Source organism: Neoarius graeffei, chromosome 2 (genome assembly GCF_027579695.1).
Source record: "Neoarius graeffei isolate fNeoGra1 chromosome 2, fNeoGra1.pri, whole genome shotgun sequence".
NCBI classification, from domain to species: Eukaryota; Metazoa; Chordata; class Actinopteri; order Siluriformes; family Ariidae; genus Neoarius; species Neoarius graeffei.
In genome coordinates, this window is record NC_083570.1 from 94,908,156 (window position 1) to 94,925,649 (window position 17,494).

Genomic DNA, 17,494 nt, shown 5'->3' on the forward strand with positions numbered 1-17,494 from the left:
ACACCTGCCTATATAAGGTCCCACAGTTGACAGTGCATGTCAGAGCAAACTCCAAGCCATAGGGTCAAAGGAATTCTCTGCAGCCCTCATGAACAGGATTGCATCAAGGCATAGATCTGGAGAAGGGTACAGAAATATTGCTGCAGCTTTACAGGTCCCAACGAGTACAGTGGCCACCATCATTCGTCAATGGGAGAAGTTTGGAACCACCAAGAATCTTCCAAGGCCTGGCCAAACTGAGCGGTCGGGGAAGACGGGCCTTGGCCAGGGAGGTGAGCAGGAACCCAAGGGTCACTCTGACAGAGCTCCAGCGTATCCTTGTGGAGATGGGACAACCTTTCAGAAGATCAACCATCCAGGCAGCATTCCACAAATCAGGCCTTTTGTGGTAGTGGCCAGACAGAAGCCACTCCTTCGTAAAAGGCACATGACAGCCTGCTTGGAGTTTGCTAAAAGGCACCTAGAGGACTCTCAAACCATGAGAAACAAGATTCTCTGGTCTAATGAAACCAAAATTGAATTTTTTGGCCTGAATACCAAGTGGTACGCCTGGAGGAAACCAGGCACCGCTCATCACCTGGCTAATGCCATCCCTACAGTGAAGCATGGCGGTGGCAGCATCATGTGGGGATGTTTTTCAGCAACAGGAACGGGGCGATTAGTCCTGATAGAGGGAAAGATGAATGCAGTGAAGTACACGGAGATCCTTGAAAACCTGCTCCAGAGCGCTCTGGACCTCGGACTGGGGCGAAGGTTTACCTTCCAACATGACAACGACCTGAAGCACACACAGCCAAGAGAACAAAGGAGAGTCTTCGGAGAAAGTCTATGAATGTCGTTGAGTGGCCCAGCCAGAGCCCAGACCTGAATCCAATTGAACATCTGTGGAAGGAGCTGAAAATGGCTGAATGCTCCCCATCCAACCTGACAGAGCTTGCAAGGATATGCCAAGTGGAATGGGCAAAAATGTCCAGAAACAAGTGTGCCAAGCTCGTAGCGTCTTTCCCAAGACGCCTTGAAGCTGTAATTGCTGCTAAAGGTGCATCAACCAAGTATTAGGCCAAGGGTGTGTACAGATATCTCAGCTCATTATCTGTAGCCACTTTATCCTGTTCTACAGGGTCGCAGGCAAGCTGGAGCCTATCCCAGCTGACTACAGGCGAAAGGCGGGGTACACCCTGGACAAGTCGCCAGGTCATCACAGGGCTGACACATAGACACAGACAACCATTCACACTCACATTCACACCTACGCTCAATTTAGAGTCACCAGTTAACCTAACCTGCATGTCTTTGGACTGTGGGGGAAACCGGAGCACCCGGAGGAAACCCACGCGGACACGGGGAGAACATGCAAACTCCGCACAGAAAGGCCCTCGCCGGCCACGGGGCTCGAACCCGGACCTTCTTGCTGTGAGGCGACAGCGCTAACCACTACACCACCGTGCCGCCCGTGTACAGATATGTAACCCCTAAATAATCCATTTTTGTCAATAAAATTGCATATTTTCTAAAAACCTGCTTTCCCTTTGTCATTATGGGCTATTTTGTGACGACAAATGAATTCAATCTATTGTAGAATAAGTCTGTAATGTAATAAAACGTGGAGAAGGTGAAAGGGGTGTGCAGACTTTCCTGTATAAATAAGTCGGTCCCCTGAAGTTTGTGGTTGGTGCTCACACCAGATTGATAACGATCCCGAGAGCCCAGGCCTGGGTTCATCTGTATCGGTGAGATTGCTTCTGGAGCCATTTTTCGAGGCCTGGACCTGATCCGATAAAACATCTGACCAATCAGCTAATTGTTTACATGTGACATTGTCTGGGCTATTTTTCTATTTTTCCCCTATTTTTCCCCGGGTGTCTTTGTCCATCCTTGTTGCATCACGAAGTCACGGAATTCACAGAAAATACAAAAAAAATTATGTAACACAAAGCACGGATCTTTTATTCATGGATGTGATATTTCATGAAAAATATCAAGTCAATTAATACAGTAAACATATATAGGAAATGCAGGTAAGATATTTTAATTATGAACTTGAACAGTCCAAACGTTTTGTTTTAGACTTTTGAATTTTTTTTTTTATCCGTGATTCATCGTCCGTATGAAATCAGTAACCAGTCTGTAATATACTGAAACATCAGTGACCGATCCAGAAATTATTAGCGTCCGTCGTAAACTGTTCCGTATTTTATATCCTTTTTTTATTTATTATATTTCCGTAATCCGTGACCGTTCCGTATTTTGTCAACCACTGGAGTATCGTACGTACATGGGTTGTTCTGAAGTCCAAGCTGTACAGTGTGACCCGGAATAATGTGCTCCTACTTGGAAAAAACTTCCACCTATTCCTAAGTTGCATGCATTTATTTCCCTGAGTGTCACGACCAAGTGGTGATTGCTCCAGACTGGAACTACATTCAGGCATAGGGATGGTTATCGTTATCAGTGTTGTGGGACCGGGCCCTTCGTAGTACAGGAGGCGGGGTTTGTCTGAATATGGGAGATGTATACGGGTCCGTCTCAGAAACTGCTCTCTCATTTGGGACATTATGGTCAAAAAATAAATTTTCTAATTTTACTTTTTTTTTTTGCATTTACTTAACACTCAATGTTTCTTTTGTCATGTTTAATAAGAATAAAGATAGCATCTTGCTTTATCTGGCCTACACTGTGGACATTTTTTTTTTATTACAATTCAAATGCTTTTGTAAAATTGATTTTCATATAAAATAACTCCATCATGAAGAATTAAAGCCCCTCCTTCACAGATGAGTGAAAATATTGAATAAATTTCCTCTTTTTGATTGCTTGGGTTAAAAATGCCAAGTTATGACGACTGAATTGATTATTCACTTAAATATGAATAATATGATACAGTTTGGGTATTTGATCTGGCGAAATAGGACACGATGGAAAAATCAAGAACGCACCGGAAAGATGAGAATAACGGCGGTGGTAAAAGAACAGCGACTGTACCGGCTGAAGGTCGCGCGGGTCTCTGCTGTGGCGCAAAATGTCTGGCCGTAGATTCTATCAAAAGTTCGATCTAAATTGCCCATGGTCGCAAAATATTGGCCAAAAATACGCAAACACTACGAGATATGAATGATGGAAAAGAAACATTCTATTGCCTTATACTGCAAGACTAAAACAAAAAAAAACTGTCAAAACTCACCTTTTCAGTGATAACGCCCAAACAGATCACCCGCGTAACAGAAAGACCGCGAATGGAAGCACGATCAACTTCTAACTGTTGGAGTGGAAAATTCCATTCTACACATGCAAATTGTTAATGTGTGTCCTTCCCCGCACACAAATAACACGCTACGGTAAAAAATAGACCACGACTCATTTCATAGCTCAGAAACTCATACAAGACCAGCTACCATCGTAACATATTCTGTATATTGGGTCTGCGGGAAACGGAGTTACGACGGTGATGAAATATTCTGCATGATGTTTATTACGGTTATGATTATTCTATGAGCGCACCAATCCTTAGGTGTATAAAGTTACAACTTAAAATACAATTAGTGATGACTGTAGACTTTTCAGTGGACTTCAACCTTTTTAAGGGAACGCGATGTAGTCAACCATTTATCATGTCCCAGATCAAGCCGCCATTTTTCCACAAATTTGCAGAATTTTTTGCCAAATTCTGAATAGAGTATTCACATAAAAGATTTAGTTTTATCTGTATTATTTCTTTCATTTTATTTCAAATTAAAACCAACATCACCATTCAAAACCGTATAGTTTATTGACTGTGAGTATATTTAGTGGGGTTCCCCTACAGTACCCAGTTTCTGAGACAGACCCATATACAGTGGTGCTTGAAAGTTTGTGAACCCTTGAGAATTTTCTATATTTCTGCATAAATATGGCCTAAAACAACATCAGATTTTCACACAAGTCCTAAAAGTAGATAAAGAGAACCCAGTTAAACAAATGAGACAAAAATATTATACTTGGTCATTTATTTATTGAGGAAAATGATCCAATATTACATATCTGTGAGTGGCAAAAGTATGTGAACCTCTAGGATTAGCAGTTAATTTGAAGGTGAAATTAGAGTCAGGTGTTTTCAATCAATGGGATGACAATCAGGTGTGAGTGGGCACCCTGTTTTATTTAAAGAACAGGGATCTATCAAAGTCTGACCTTCGCAACACGTTTGTGGAAGTGTATCATGGCACGAACAAAGGAGATTTCTGAGGACCTCAGAAAAAGCGTTGTTGATGCTCATCAGGCTGGAAAAGGTTACAACACCATCTCTAAAGAGTTTGGACTCCACCAATCCACAGTCAGACAGATTGTGTACAAATGGAGGAAATTCAAGAGCATTGTTACCCTCCCCAGGAGTGGTCGACCAACAAAGATCACTCCAAGAGCAAGGCATGTAATAGTCGGCAAGGTCACAAAGGACCCTCAGGTAACTTCTAAGCAACTGAAGGCCTCTTTCACATTGGCTAATGTTAATGTTCATGAGTCCACCGTCAGGAGAACACTGAACAACAATGGTGTGCATGACAGGGTTGCAAGGAGAAAGTCACTGCTCTCCAAAAAGAACACTGCTGCTCGTTGCAGTTTGCTAAAGATCACATGGACAAGCCAGAAGGATATTGGGAAAATATTTTGTGGACGGATGAGACCAAAATAGAAAGTGTTGGTTTAGATGAGAAGCGTTATGTTTGGAGAAAGGAAAACACTGCATTCCAGCACAAGAACCTTATCCCATCTGTGAAACATGGTGGTGGTAGTATCATGGTTTGGGCCTGTTTTGCTGCATCTGGGCCAGGACGGCTTGCCATCATTGATGGAACAATGAATTCTGAATTATACCAGCGAATTCTAAAGGAAAATGTCAGGACATCTTTCCATGAACTGAATCTCAAGAGAAGGCGGGTCATGCAGCAAGACAACGACCCTAAGCACACAAGTCGTTCTACCAAAGAATGGTTAAAGAAGAATAAAGTTACTGTTTTGGAATGGCCAAGTCAAAGTCCTGACCTTAATCCAATGGAAATGTTGTGGAAGGACCTGAAGCGAGCAGTTCATGTGAGGAAACCCACCAACATCCCAGAGTTGAAGCTGTTCTGTACGGAGGAATGGGCTAAAATTCCTCCAAGCCGGTGTGCAGGACTGATCAACAGTTACCGCAAATGTTTAGCTGCAGTTATTGCTGCACAAGGGGGTCACACCAGATACTGAAAGCAAAGGTTCACATACTTTTGCCACTCACAGATATGTAATATTGGATCATTTTCCTCAATAAATAAATGACCAAGTATAATATTTTTGTCTCATGTGTTTAACTGGGTTCTCTTTATCTACTTTTAGGACTTGTGTGAAAATCTGATGATGTTTTAGGTCATATTTATGCAGAAACATAAATTCTAAAGGCTTCACAAACTTTCAAGCACCACTGTATATAATTTTTTTAAATAAAAGGATTTAAAATGTCATATTGATTGTTCATCCTTGATGCTACTTCACTACATTTCTTAAATTAATGCTGACATTTCAAGTTTTAATGTTTGAAACCCGTTTCCCGACACAGATACACAGCCTGCACAGAACACCAACTCTTATTACCCCAAGTACGAGTGAGTCCTGCGTGGCCCTTCTGAAACGAACAGATCGATTCCAGAGTCTTCAAGAGCTGGGAGGCCTTCAGACAGGAGACACTGACTTTGGGCCTCGAAGATTCCCAGCTGATCCGAGTCTCACCACAGCGCTGTTTCGAGGAACGAATCTCCTTCAGATTGTGTGTAATTCCACACTCGTCTGAGGGATGGCGTTGTGAACTGGTGATCCTGAAGTGCAATGGATGGACTTTTGTGTTTAAAAAAAGAAGAAAAAAAAAAGACATGAAACGATGAGAATAATGCAGTGGTTTTTTTTTTTTTATTTTACTTTGTACAATTTTTCAGTTTCGTGTATTCTCATTAAAAAAAATCATGTCAATTTTTAGATCTTGTCCCAGATTCTGAGAAGTGCACTCAAAAAAAAAATATAAAAGTACAGTATAATAACAGTAGGAAGGCATCATGACTGAACTCACACACCGCACTACGACAATCATCATAACACACTCCATACAGCAAAAATATTCTCATGAACTTAGAATCAGAAACAGCCTTCTTGGTAACTTGTGCCACGTCTTGTGCAGGTTATTCAAGTTTTTAAACTTTTACAATACTATATAAGGATATATTTTTCTTGTAAATGTATGGCAAGGTATTAGAATCATGACTTTGACCTCGTCTTTTCATATATTTGGTCAATTTTCTGCTTTCTGGGTCACTTTGTTCCTCTCAATACGACTGTAAAGCACCCCGGTGTCTGGACCTAGCGCTCTTCCTTCATAAGGACAATCTCGTCCTTCGTACTTTGCCAGGAAATCGAGTGCATTATCCCAGCTCCTTTCGTCAGACCTGACCCCCAGCCTGGACAGGATTTTATCTGCCACCACCGGCACAGCAGGCTGCAGGAGGATGCCGTAGATCCTCAGGCACTCCGTACACACGTGTAGTATGGTGTCGTGCCAGAGTTTATCCTTGGCGTCGGTGCAGTCAAGCTTCCACGGCGCATGTCTTTGGACGAAGCTGTTGGTCAGACGTACGCACGCGCTGATGGCTTCCAGCGCTTTATACACATGCAGGTTGTCAAAGTTTTGCTTCACCAAAGCAGGAAGCCCTGAAACGGCCTCCGCCATTTTGTAATCCTCAGACACGGCTCTCCCGGTGGAGTCTTTAGGAAACGAGACGTTGCAGAACGAAGGATAAACCTGCTCCGGGTTGAGTGAGGGTGCGGTGCAGCGGTTGAGGAGACCGCCGAGAGAATCGGCCAGTTCGCTATTACACAACTTGACCACCTTGTCATCGTCGTAGTCGCAGTCGATATCTGGAACCCCTTGCCTGAGAAGGAAGTACCTCAGCCCGTCTACTGTGAACCGTTGCGAGCTCTCGAGAGGATCTATGACGTTTCCGAGACTCTTGGACATCTTCTTTCCTTGCACCGTCCAATGGGAGTGCACGTATATGGCCTGAGGAAGGGGCAGTTCGGCGGCCAAGAGAAACGCCGGCCAATATATAGCGTGAAACTTCAAAATATCTTTGCCGACGACGTGATGGACGACGTTCCACCACTGCGAATATTTCTCTGGATAACCCGCAACGGTCAGGTAGTTCACCAAAGCGTCCAGCCACACGTAGATGGTCTGTTCAGGATCTCCAGGAACCGGAATGCCCCACTGCAGGCGGTTTCTCTGACGCGATACTGATAAATCGGGGAGCTCGCTCTCCAACCACTGAAGGACAAGATGGTAAAACTTCTCCGGCTGAACGGCTTTGGGGTTTGACCTGAGCCACTCCTGGAGACTGGTCCGGAAATCGGAGAGACGGAACAGATAGTTGTGCTCCTTCATCCACTCCACCTGTTGGGTGATGCAAAGGTTTTAGACAGGAAGTTCAACTTGAGCCAAATAGAATTTTTTTTTTTTTAATTCTACTTATGGTCTCAAAGCAGTTCTACAGCGGGCTGATGGTGAGAAGGAACAACGTCCAACCATGCAGCTAAAAAAGGAAGAATCCTTGGTAGGAATCAAGACTCCCCACAAAAGCGTTATTTTATTACACAAAATGGTTTTTGAATTACATGGCGTCCTTTTTTTTTTTCCCCCCTTCAAGAAGCCCATAAATACACTAATCATAACTTTAACTGTCGCTATAAGGCCAAAAAAAAAAAAAGTGTGTTTCCAGTTACGGAGATTTCAAAACAAGGGTCGGTAGGCAGGCTTTTTTTTTTTCAAGATGGCTGCCATAACCTATATTTAGACAGGAATAATTTCACAAAATATAATGAATTTCTTTGCAGGTCACCTGAGTTACCACCTTCTGATGAATCTGATGCAGCATGAGACACCTTTTAACATGAATTTTTCTGTAAATATAACAGCTCAATACACCATGAGAGAGAGAGAGCAGCCCCGCCCCTCTCTGCTCCCTGAGTGCAGCTCGTCGCCTTGGTAACGGTGCAGGGAAAAGACACAATATAACAAGCAAAGAGCGCTTTTTTTCTCAGAGTTCCCTCTCCTCGAACAACGCTGATTTACACGGAAACGGAAGGAGCTATTCACAAAATTCTTTCACATTGAGTGCTACAAGGCTCCCATGAACACATTAATGTAATTTTTTTTTTTGTCCCTAGTGTAAAGAATGTGGCCACTAGAGCGAGTTAAAAACAAGTGACTTTTCTGATTTTGCAGTAAAAGCGCTGCCACGTTTATAATGTGAGTCTATGTGAGAGCGCGGCTGTCCTCTCCTTACTTTCAGGCTTCTCATTCAAAAACTGTAAATCCTATCGCTCAGGGAGACACATTGTGTGAATCAAGACAAGTGTGACTACAACTTTTGAGAAAATTGTGTGTGTAGAGTGAAAATTGTGGCTGAGAAAACAGTTTAAATGAGAAAGTTAGAGCTTTTTTTTTTTTCAAGCTGCCTCCACTCTAAACTCCTGAGCGCTGCTGGTGTGTAACGCAATAGACACCCATTATAAAGCCTGAATTTCTCCAGATGTGCTCATGGTGTTTGATCTGTGACTGATCAAAAAGTATAGAGCCTAGCAAAAAAGTTGAATGCCAGATCCACACAGGAGAATTTTGTCTCCGTTTTAAAGTTTGAATCATGTCTCTAAGTGAAAGACAACATAAGCGTTATTTCTGCTTCTGTTCCCTCCGATGTCTCCTCCGCCGGCCCCGACACACTACTGCCTCCGCCGAGTGCGCGCGCACACCGCATGTTGGGCCGCGCATGAGTTACTCTCCCTTGATCAATGAAGTCGGCGGGGAATTTGTGGTTATTATCGGTACAAACAGCGCGAATCACAACTTAAATGAGTGCAGTTCAGTTTGACATTATTGTCAGTCCGTTAGATAAACATTTAATTTTATTAAAATCGAAAATTAATATTTAGAGCCTGTGGGCTACAAAAATAGTCATTAAAGTAGCCGGCTAGACTTAATTGTGTAGTCGGCTGTATGGCCGGCAGCCGGCGCTTGTGGAAAGCCCTGATTTTCCCAGTGAGTGACACAAACTTCCGGTTCACAATGAAAAAAAAGTTTAGGGTCGGGCGGGTAACCAGAAACACACTTTTTTTTTTTTTTTTTTTTGGCCTAATGCCAGTTTACCAGTCTGTCAGAAACCAGGTTTCCACCCACGGGGGGATGTGCACAAACATTTATTTGCTGATGTTGGCCATGGAAACGGCACAGACATGCAAAAATTATATATACGGTACAATACCAGTCAAAAGTTTGTACACCATAGGGTGGGGTTTTTTTTCCCCTTCCCTATATTGTATCTATTTTCCACATTGTAGAACAATACTGAGGACATCAAAACTATTAAATAACGAACATGTATGGGAGTATGTGGTAAAGTGTTAAAAACAAAATGCATTTCATATTTTAGATTCTTCAGCATATCCAGCGTTTACCTTGACGCTTTGGTACGCCATTATTATCTTAACCAGCTTCATGAGGTCGTCACCTGGAATGCTTTTTCAGTTAACAGGTGCCTTGTCAAAAGTTAATTCGTGCAGTTTCACGCCGCCTTTATGCATTCAAGATCAAAGAGTAAACATTAAATAGCTCTATTCAACACCATAACTGTAGTCATCCATATTATATCAAGAACCACCATCCATCATTGCTTTAAGACATGACGTGTTTTTTTTTTTTTTAATGAAAAAAAAAAACCCTGGGTTGGAAGGTGTGTCCAAACTTTTGACTGATACTTTGTGTATTGTATTCAACAAATTTCCATGAATAAGATGGTAACGTGGATTGCAGATGTTCCAGACGTTTATGTCCAGTGATTTAATATTGACCAGGTTATGAGGTTACAAAACGTTTCTGTCTCAAGAAGTCTCACCGATTGTGTAAACACATGTACTGTACATAGCAGGGCTGGGAACAATTTTTTATTATTATTTTTTTTAAACCAGCCACTTTCTTGCTTTAACTGTGTGTGTGAGAGAGAGAGAGAGAGAGAGAGAGAGATTTGCGGGGGGGGGAGAGTAGGTGCTTCAATATTCAAGCATGATTAATTATGTAAATAGGCTATTTTTTCACAAGTTAAATATTTAAACTTGAGGAAAATACATGTTATTTACCAGCTGGGAGGTCCGTATCGTGAAATACCGTGACCGAGGTCAGTATTCAAGGCCGAGGTCACGGTATTTCACCATACGGACCGACCTTAAGCTGGTAAATAATATATTTATTTTTTCTTTACCAAATTCTAACAGAAAACGAGAGCGCCCGAAAGGGAAAACCGAGCCGAGCCGCCATTTTGAATCCTCATTCACGGCTGTAATGCAAATTGCTTCCTCCTCGGTATACAAGTGCACTTCCATGGCAGGAAAAAAACTACATTTTGCCGCCTATGTAGTCCCCTATTTATACAAATAGGAGTCATTCAGGATTCAGCCATGTTTTTGCTCAGTGTTAGCAAGTTAGAGGTTTTTAGCTTTCTCCTGAAATGTTTTCTTTTATTTCTTCTTCCTCAGGGTAGTAAAACTCGCTTTCGCTGTGAACACTGTCGTTATCGCTATCCATGCTGTAAAATTAATGCTATTCTCCTGAGAAATGCTGGCAAACATTTATAAGATTTGATATTCTTCAAATAAATCTTATTTTAAAAAAAAGACAAAAACTGCTACTATGTTGTTGTGAACGAGTGAGTCGCCAGAGGTCCGTAACCGGGGTCCGTATTGTATGATACACGGACCCGCTCGCCAGCCAATCAGAGCACAGGATTTGATGAAAACCGGACCGCAAAAAAAAAAAATTTTTTACTAACCTCTCTCTCATATGTGCACACGTACGCACACAACTGTGAACTGACGGAAGTTCTATTTGATGAGTTGGGCAGATTTATAAAAAATTAAAACAAACAAAAAAGAACCCTTCATGGAACTCCTTGTTGTTGGCTTTTCTCCACTTATTTTTTTGGACTTTCGCTTCTTTGGCCTGTGTCTCCTGCGAGATTTTCTCTGCAGACCTCCTCACCCCTATGATAGAACACTTTTTTTCTTCTTTTTTTTTTCTCTCTGCTTGACCTGAGAATTCTCTTTAAGAGTCGGTCAGTAGTCAGCGCTCAAGCTTCCACACTGTCAGAGTCTTCTTGTTTCACTTGGACACTTTAATGAGGAGATTGTGTTCTCATTTAAAGTGTCCAAGTGGAACTCCAGGCTCGCGATTCAGTCTGTGTTGTGGAACGTCACATAGTTCTGTTACAATTGCACTATTTCTTGGTATATGCTCCCTTTTATTTACCCGCCACTGTGGCTGGCAGGCTGAGCAAAATCACCTGCATTTTTGCAAGTCAAACACTACGTTCAGACTGCAACCTGAAAAGACCCATATCCGATTTGTTGTGAAATCCGATTTTTTTGTTAGGCCGTTCACATTACCAATTATATGAGACTTGTATGCGATCTCCAATATGAACGGAAAACGACCCAAAAGTGTCCCGCATGCCAAATTGACACGTAATAAGCACATCTACCTAATACGTAAACCAAAAAAAAGCGCACTCTTCAAGTTTGCAAGTAAAGCATGGAGACGAGGCGAGACCTGGCGGCGGCGGAACTCACACAATAATCTGATTAATGTGGGCAGCAGACTAATGAGACCGAAGGTGTCAAATTACTGGAAATTTCCAGAACAATCTTATAATCTTGTAATACAGGATGGTTTAACATCCAGGTCCCTACCAAATCCACCATTAGCTTCAGTGCTTAATTTGTAAAGTGGGAGGTCCCGGAGCGCAGAGGATGACTGGCTCCGGTGCGGAAAAAAAAAAAGAAGGGGGGGGCGCTTCTGGGCATGTATTGTAATAGCACTGCAAATTAAGTTCATCTGCGAAAAACCCCGCTCACACTCTGCACTTGAGACAGTGTTGATCGCGGCCAAGAGGCCCTTCAGTTCATCTGGGATGAATTCTCCATTACTCTCCCTGAATGCCCTGATGACATGTCGTGGGTCATTGATGCAAAACAGCTGGCAGAGCGCTTCCACTTCTTTTTCCCCGAACAGTGCGTCTTCCTCCCGCGGCCACGGAAGTGTGCACCCTCCTTTTCCGTAATATACAAACAGATATTTTTTGGATGTCGTTTCATGAGAGAAATCACCAACAAGACAGATATCAAAATCAGACATTAACACTAAATAAACTTGCATTTATTTATTTAATTATTGGGGGGGGGGGTTTGTTTGTTACATAGTCAAGAGAGGTGGCGGATCACCGGATCCAGTGTAAATAGCTGCCGGAGCCAACGTCCGAGGTTCCGGAGCGCGCTCCGGCTTGCTCCCCCTCAAATTAAGCCCTGATTAGCTTGATCAATTCTATTTAAATTCTGAAAACTGTACAAATGTTGTTGTTTTCCACCAAAGAGGCGGGATTAGCCAACGCAGAATAGTGATGTTTGTCTCTTGTTGACGTGTAGGTCGCATGAATGCGACCTGTCCGGTCAGACTGCAGTCGCATGTGAAAATAACGGATATGCATCGGAATTAGGACCACATATCCAAGCGGCCTGGGTCGCATGTGAAAAAATCGGATCTGTGTCGTTCAGATTGCCAATAACAAATCGGATACAGGTCGCATATGGGCAAAAAAATCGGATATGGGTCGTTTCAGGGTGCAGTCTGAACGTAGTCAAAGTCCCTTCCCTGCCAGGATCTGGTCTTCCTGTCCCAGTACTAACCAGCTCTTCGAGGCGTATGGGTGTGGCGCCGATCTCCGTTTCAATAGCCCTCGGCCTCTTGCCTATTATATAGCTAGAGTTCCAGTGGGGGGTGGGTTCTAATCCTCTGATAACCATGAGAGTTTGACTCCCTACTTGCATCTATATTGCAGCGTGCCTTACCAGATAGCAGTAGGCACTATTTAGATAATGTTCTTTTAGTATGAGTAGAACTCGTGATCAAGACGCAGACACGCTAACCACTAAGCCAACACTGGTACACACACAGTGCCTTCCACAATTATTGCCCCTCCCGTCATAAAGATTAGTAAAAACGGTTAGGGGGGAAAAAAATCCACCTTTTGGTGAAGTTGCTTCATCTTGCACCGAGAAAACGGAGGTTGTACAAAGTATTAAATGCAGGGGTGCCAATAATGGTGGCACTTTTTTTTTTTTTCCCCTCTACCGAAGTTGGCTTTCAAATAAAGCATTAATTTTTCCAGAATGAGATGAAGCGACTTCACCAAAAGGTGGATTATTATTAGTTTTTTTTCCCTAAACCTTTTTACTAATCTTTCCAAGGGGTGCCAGTAATTGTGTGTAACCACAGTATTCACATCGGGACTCCCTGAGAGAAGTTTTATAACCTAAAAAATTAGTCAATATTAAAATCACCGTATATAAAAAGTCTGGAACATTTGTGATGTACGTTATATTCTTCATGGAAACGTGCTGAATCTAAACGTGTAAGAGACGCACATCGTAAGGTTTCAGAGGAATGGCTACTTAAAGAAAGAAAGAAAGAGGTTGCAAGCGTTGTAATATTTCAGAGCTTGCATAACGGGCGTAATAGTAAATTACGGACGTCTATTGAAAAATTTAAATGGTAAATATTCTTAATTGGAACTGAAATTACAGGTAAGGTCTAAAAGTCCTGCTCTGTGCTGGTTGTATATATTCCAGTGTGTGTGTGTGTGTAAAGTCTATCCAAAGTGTGTGCAGGTTCATTTCCCAACAGGCCTGGACTCTCAGCAAAAACTAGCTCCATGTTTTCCAGCCCTTCTCCTGAATCTCCAGACTCGGACACGACTGCACTTAATCATCTCCTTTCATTTGTTCATTAGTTTCATCAGGAATGTTGGAAGGTAGGAAGGAATTAATTAATTCAAAAAAAAAAAGTCTCTCTTGAAAGTGAGATTTGCTTTTACTAAAATTTGCTCAAAGGTTTTAGTTCCTCATGAAGGTCAGAAACCCCAGTATGTCACACTATCCCATTTTACAGACATTAAAATGCAGAGATTTTCAAAATAAAAATTCTGCATTATTGTATATTTTTAAAGTCGTAACATTCCTATAGACCCCTTTCACATGACGTCGCCGTGCCGCGAGATTTTGTTAGGCGCCATATTGGAAGACCAAGTACATGCACTCACAATATAAAACAAAGTACGAGCGAGAGTAAAGTGACACGATGGCTGATAATTCTGGTTATGTGAGTACATTACCAGCTGCAGAAAGGGCACGGTATGTGGAGAAACTGACTGTGATTGATGGGTTTGACCCATATGATAAGACTCGCGGCAAGGGAGAATGGAAACATAAGGAGGACCTGACACCAATTCTGCCATCTGTTTGCTACCCAGACATTGTAAACTATTTGTTGTTTACACCCAGTGCCTACACTCAGTGTTCGAACTATGCCGATATTTTCGGGGTGTCCCTTTTATCCCCTGGGGTGCTTGCGCTTGTCTCGGAGCGCGGATCTCCAAACACATGAGAAGCCTATCTTACGCACATATCACGCGGACTCCACACACGCATCGCGTCTGAAGTCATAACTCATCAGGGGAAATCGTGTCCGCATTGGCATGTTCAAAAAACAACCTCGTGTCAACAATGATACCACACGCAAGAAAAAAAAAAAAAAACAGGCTACTCAGCAACCAACCTGGCAGCAGCGAGCAAGCCCCAAACCATCCTAAATAATTATTATTATTAAATTGTAGAAGTCTGGGAGGCTTGCTCTTCATCCAGTTATCAACTTGGGGCCAATTTAGCATGTTTTAAATCTGAATTTCTTGCGTTTGCTTACCTCAAAGTGTCCGCAGATCATGCACAGACTTATCCATTATATCCACAGTTTTTTGCCAAGTCTCACACAGGTTTCTTTCAAGTCTACTGTTGGGCCAATAAATCATAAATAAAACAGCTCAGATTTGTTTAAGTCGTTTGTCGGCGGCACGGTGGTGTAGTGGTTAGCGCTGTCGCCTCACAGCAAGAAGGTCCTGGGTTCGAGCCCCGTGGCCGGCGAGGGCCTTTCTGTGTGGAGTTTGCATGTTCTCCCCGTGTCCGCGTGGGTTTCCTCCGGGTGCTCCGGTTTCCCCCACAGTCCAAAGACATGCAGGTTAGGTTAACTGGTGACTCTAAATTGACCGTAGGTGTGAATGTGAGTGTGAATGGTTGTCTGTGTCTATGTGTCAGCCCTGTGATGACCTGGCGACTTGTCCAGGGTGTACCCCGCCTTTCGCCCGTAGTCAGCTGGGATAGGCTCCAGCTTGCCTGCGACCCTGTAGAAGGATAAAGCGGCTAGAGATAATGAGATGAGATGAAGTCGTTTGCCACTCCACTTTCTCATGGGTTCACATACCGCTGCCGTTATTTCCCCCTAATCACGAGTTTGTTGGTCTTCCAATATGGCGCACGGTCTGTTTACTTCCGGTTTCGGGTGACGTCAGTGAAAGGGGTCTATATTAAGATTTTTTCCAGTTGATCCATCACAGAGCTCACTGTTTCCTTTACTGTTTATTTCCCCATCAGAGATATTTATTACTGTTGATTTTTTCAGTCTAAAAATTGCATCATCATACAAGTCTGATTCTGCCATTTTATTCAACACTGATGGCGTGTTGTGGTTTTCAGTACCTGATGTCCGCTCTCGGTGGAGATTTTGATCTCTCTGCCTGTGGAGTCTGTGCTCTTGGTCACCTGGCTGGCTGCGAGAAAGCTCTCGTCTGGTGTGGAGTACCAGCCTTCGTACGAGCCTCTGTAGATGAAGCCGTTATCGAGCAGCTTGGCCCAGAAATGTTCCACTGCCCGTCTGTGTCTGTCCTCCGTCGTCCGTATGAAGTCCGTGTAGGCGATGTTGCAGCTCCTGAACACGTCCTGAAACGTCTCGGATACCTCTGTGCAGAAACGCAGCGGCTCTTTACCAGCTGTGTGAGCCGCCTGTTGGATTTTCAGCCCGTGTTCATCGGTGCCTGTTGGGGGGGGGGGATATTTTGTCAAATATTTACTATCAAAAAGGTCCACACGAAACACGACAATCACTGATAGTGACGTTGTGGATGGGATGAAAATCAAATCGAGAGGATGTTTCTCTTTGATCAACGGTATGAAGCTACAGTCTGGGCTAGAAAGAAATCAGCCCGAGCGTCACTACTTCTTCATCCCGGTCTGTGTGTTTAATAATCTTAGGAGTGTTGGTGGTGCTGTTGTGCTCAGTTCCACAAAACACCACGCCTTAGACTTTATTTATAGCAGTTAATCTGACACCGATGCCAAAAACAAAACCTTCTACTGATGTCTTCATATCATTAAAAGACAGGATGCTTTTCCCTGATTTGTTTTTATGACTCCGTTTTGCCGAATATCTATCAATCAATCTCCTTTATTTAATCAGGTAAAAGATTCCTTGAGATGGAAAGATTTTAAAGCGTGACCTGGCCGAGAGGGCAGCATAAACAATATTACAATAAAAATCCAACCATAAATGGATAAAAACACACCTGGTGTAGCGTTTATAGATAAAACAGTATTCAGTTAAAATGCCGTAAAACCTCAAAGTTAAGAATTAAACTAAAAACAAATAGGATTTTCAAAGCAAGTGCATTGTACAAGAGAGGTATTTTCTTCTTTGATCTTTTTCGAAAGGATTTAAAGGTCATAGGCAGGGGTCGGAGGTGAAACGTAGAATATCAACTTTATTGTCTAGAAGAATGACCCAAAAAGCGAATTCAATCTTCCTGGTTAAAATACAACCCCGATTCCAAAAAAGTTGGGACAAAGTACAAATTGTAAATAAAAACGGAATGCAATAATTTACAAATCTCAAAAACTGATATTGTATTCACAACAGAACATAGACAACATATCAAATGTCGAAAGTGAGACATTTGAAATTTCATGACAGCAACACACATCAAAAAAGTTGGGACAGGGGCAATAAGAGGCTGGAAAAGTTAAAAGGTACAAAAAAGGAACAGCTGGAGGACCAAATTGCAACTCATTAGGTCAATTGGCAATAGGTCATTAACATGACTGGGTATAAAAAGAGCATCTTGGAGTGGCAGCGGCTCTCGAAGTAAAGATGGGAAGAGGATCACCAATCCCCCTAATTCTGCGCCGACAAATAGTGGAGCAATATCAGAAAGGAGTTCGACAGTGTAAAATTGCAAAGAGTTTGAACATATCATCATCTACAGTGCATAATATCATCAAAAGATTCAGAGAATCTGGAAGAATCTCTGTGCGTAAGGGTCAAGGCCGGAAAACCATACTGGGTGCCCGTGATCTTCGGGCCCTTAGACGGCACTGCATCACATACAGGCATGCTTCTCTATTGGAAATCACAAAATGGGCTCAGGAATATTTCCAGAGAACATTATCTGTGAACACAATTCACCGTGCCATCCGCCGTTGCCAGCTAAAACTCTATAGTTCAAAGAAGAAGCCGTAT

At 42.6% G+C, this 17,494-nt stretch overlaps 2 protein-coding genes across 5 annotated transcripts in view; one reads left to right on the top strand and one right to left on the bottom strand.

Annotated features, from left to right (window-relative positions):
- med12 (mediator complex subunit 12) overlaps nucleotides 1–5,979 on the top strand; it is a 178,759-nt gene extending 172,780 nt beyond the window's left edge. For all 4 annotated transcript variants that reach the window (XM_060915213.1, XM_060915214.1, XM_060915215.1 and 1 more), the window contains exon 44: nucleotides 5,567–5,979. In XM_060915213.1, coding sequence (XP_060771196.1) covers nucleotides 5,567–5,616 — 50 coding nt within the window. In that variant the 3' untranslated portion in view covers nucleotides 5,617–5,979. The remainder of the gene's footprint in view (nucleotides 1–5,566) is intronic.
- Nucleotides 5,908–17,494, bottom strand: part of mars2 (methionyl-tRNA synthetase 2, mitochondrial) — a 29,396-nt gene continuing 17,809 nt past the window's right edge. Inside the window, exons 2-3 of the mRNA XM_060915217.1 lie at nucleotides 15,682–16,016; nucleotides 5,908–7,444 (exon numbers count right to left, since the gene is read on the bottom strand). Coding sequence (XP_060771200.1) covers nucleotides 6,290–7,444; nucleotides 15,682–16,016 — 1,490 coding nt within the window. The 3' untranslated portion in view covers nucleotides 5,908–6,289. The remainder of the gene's footprint in view (nucleotides 7,445–15,681; nucleotides 16,017–17,494) is intronic.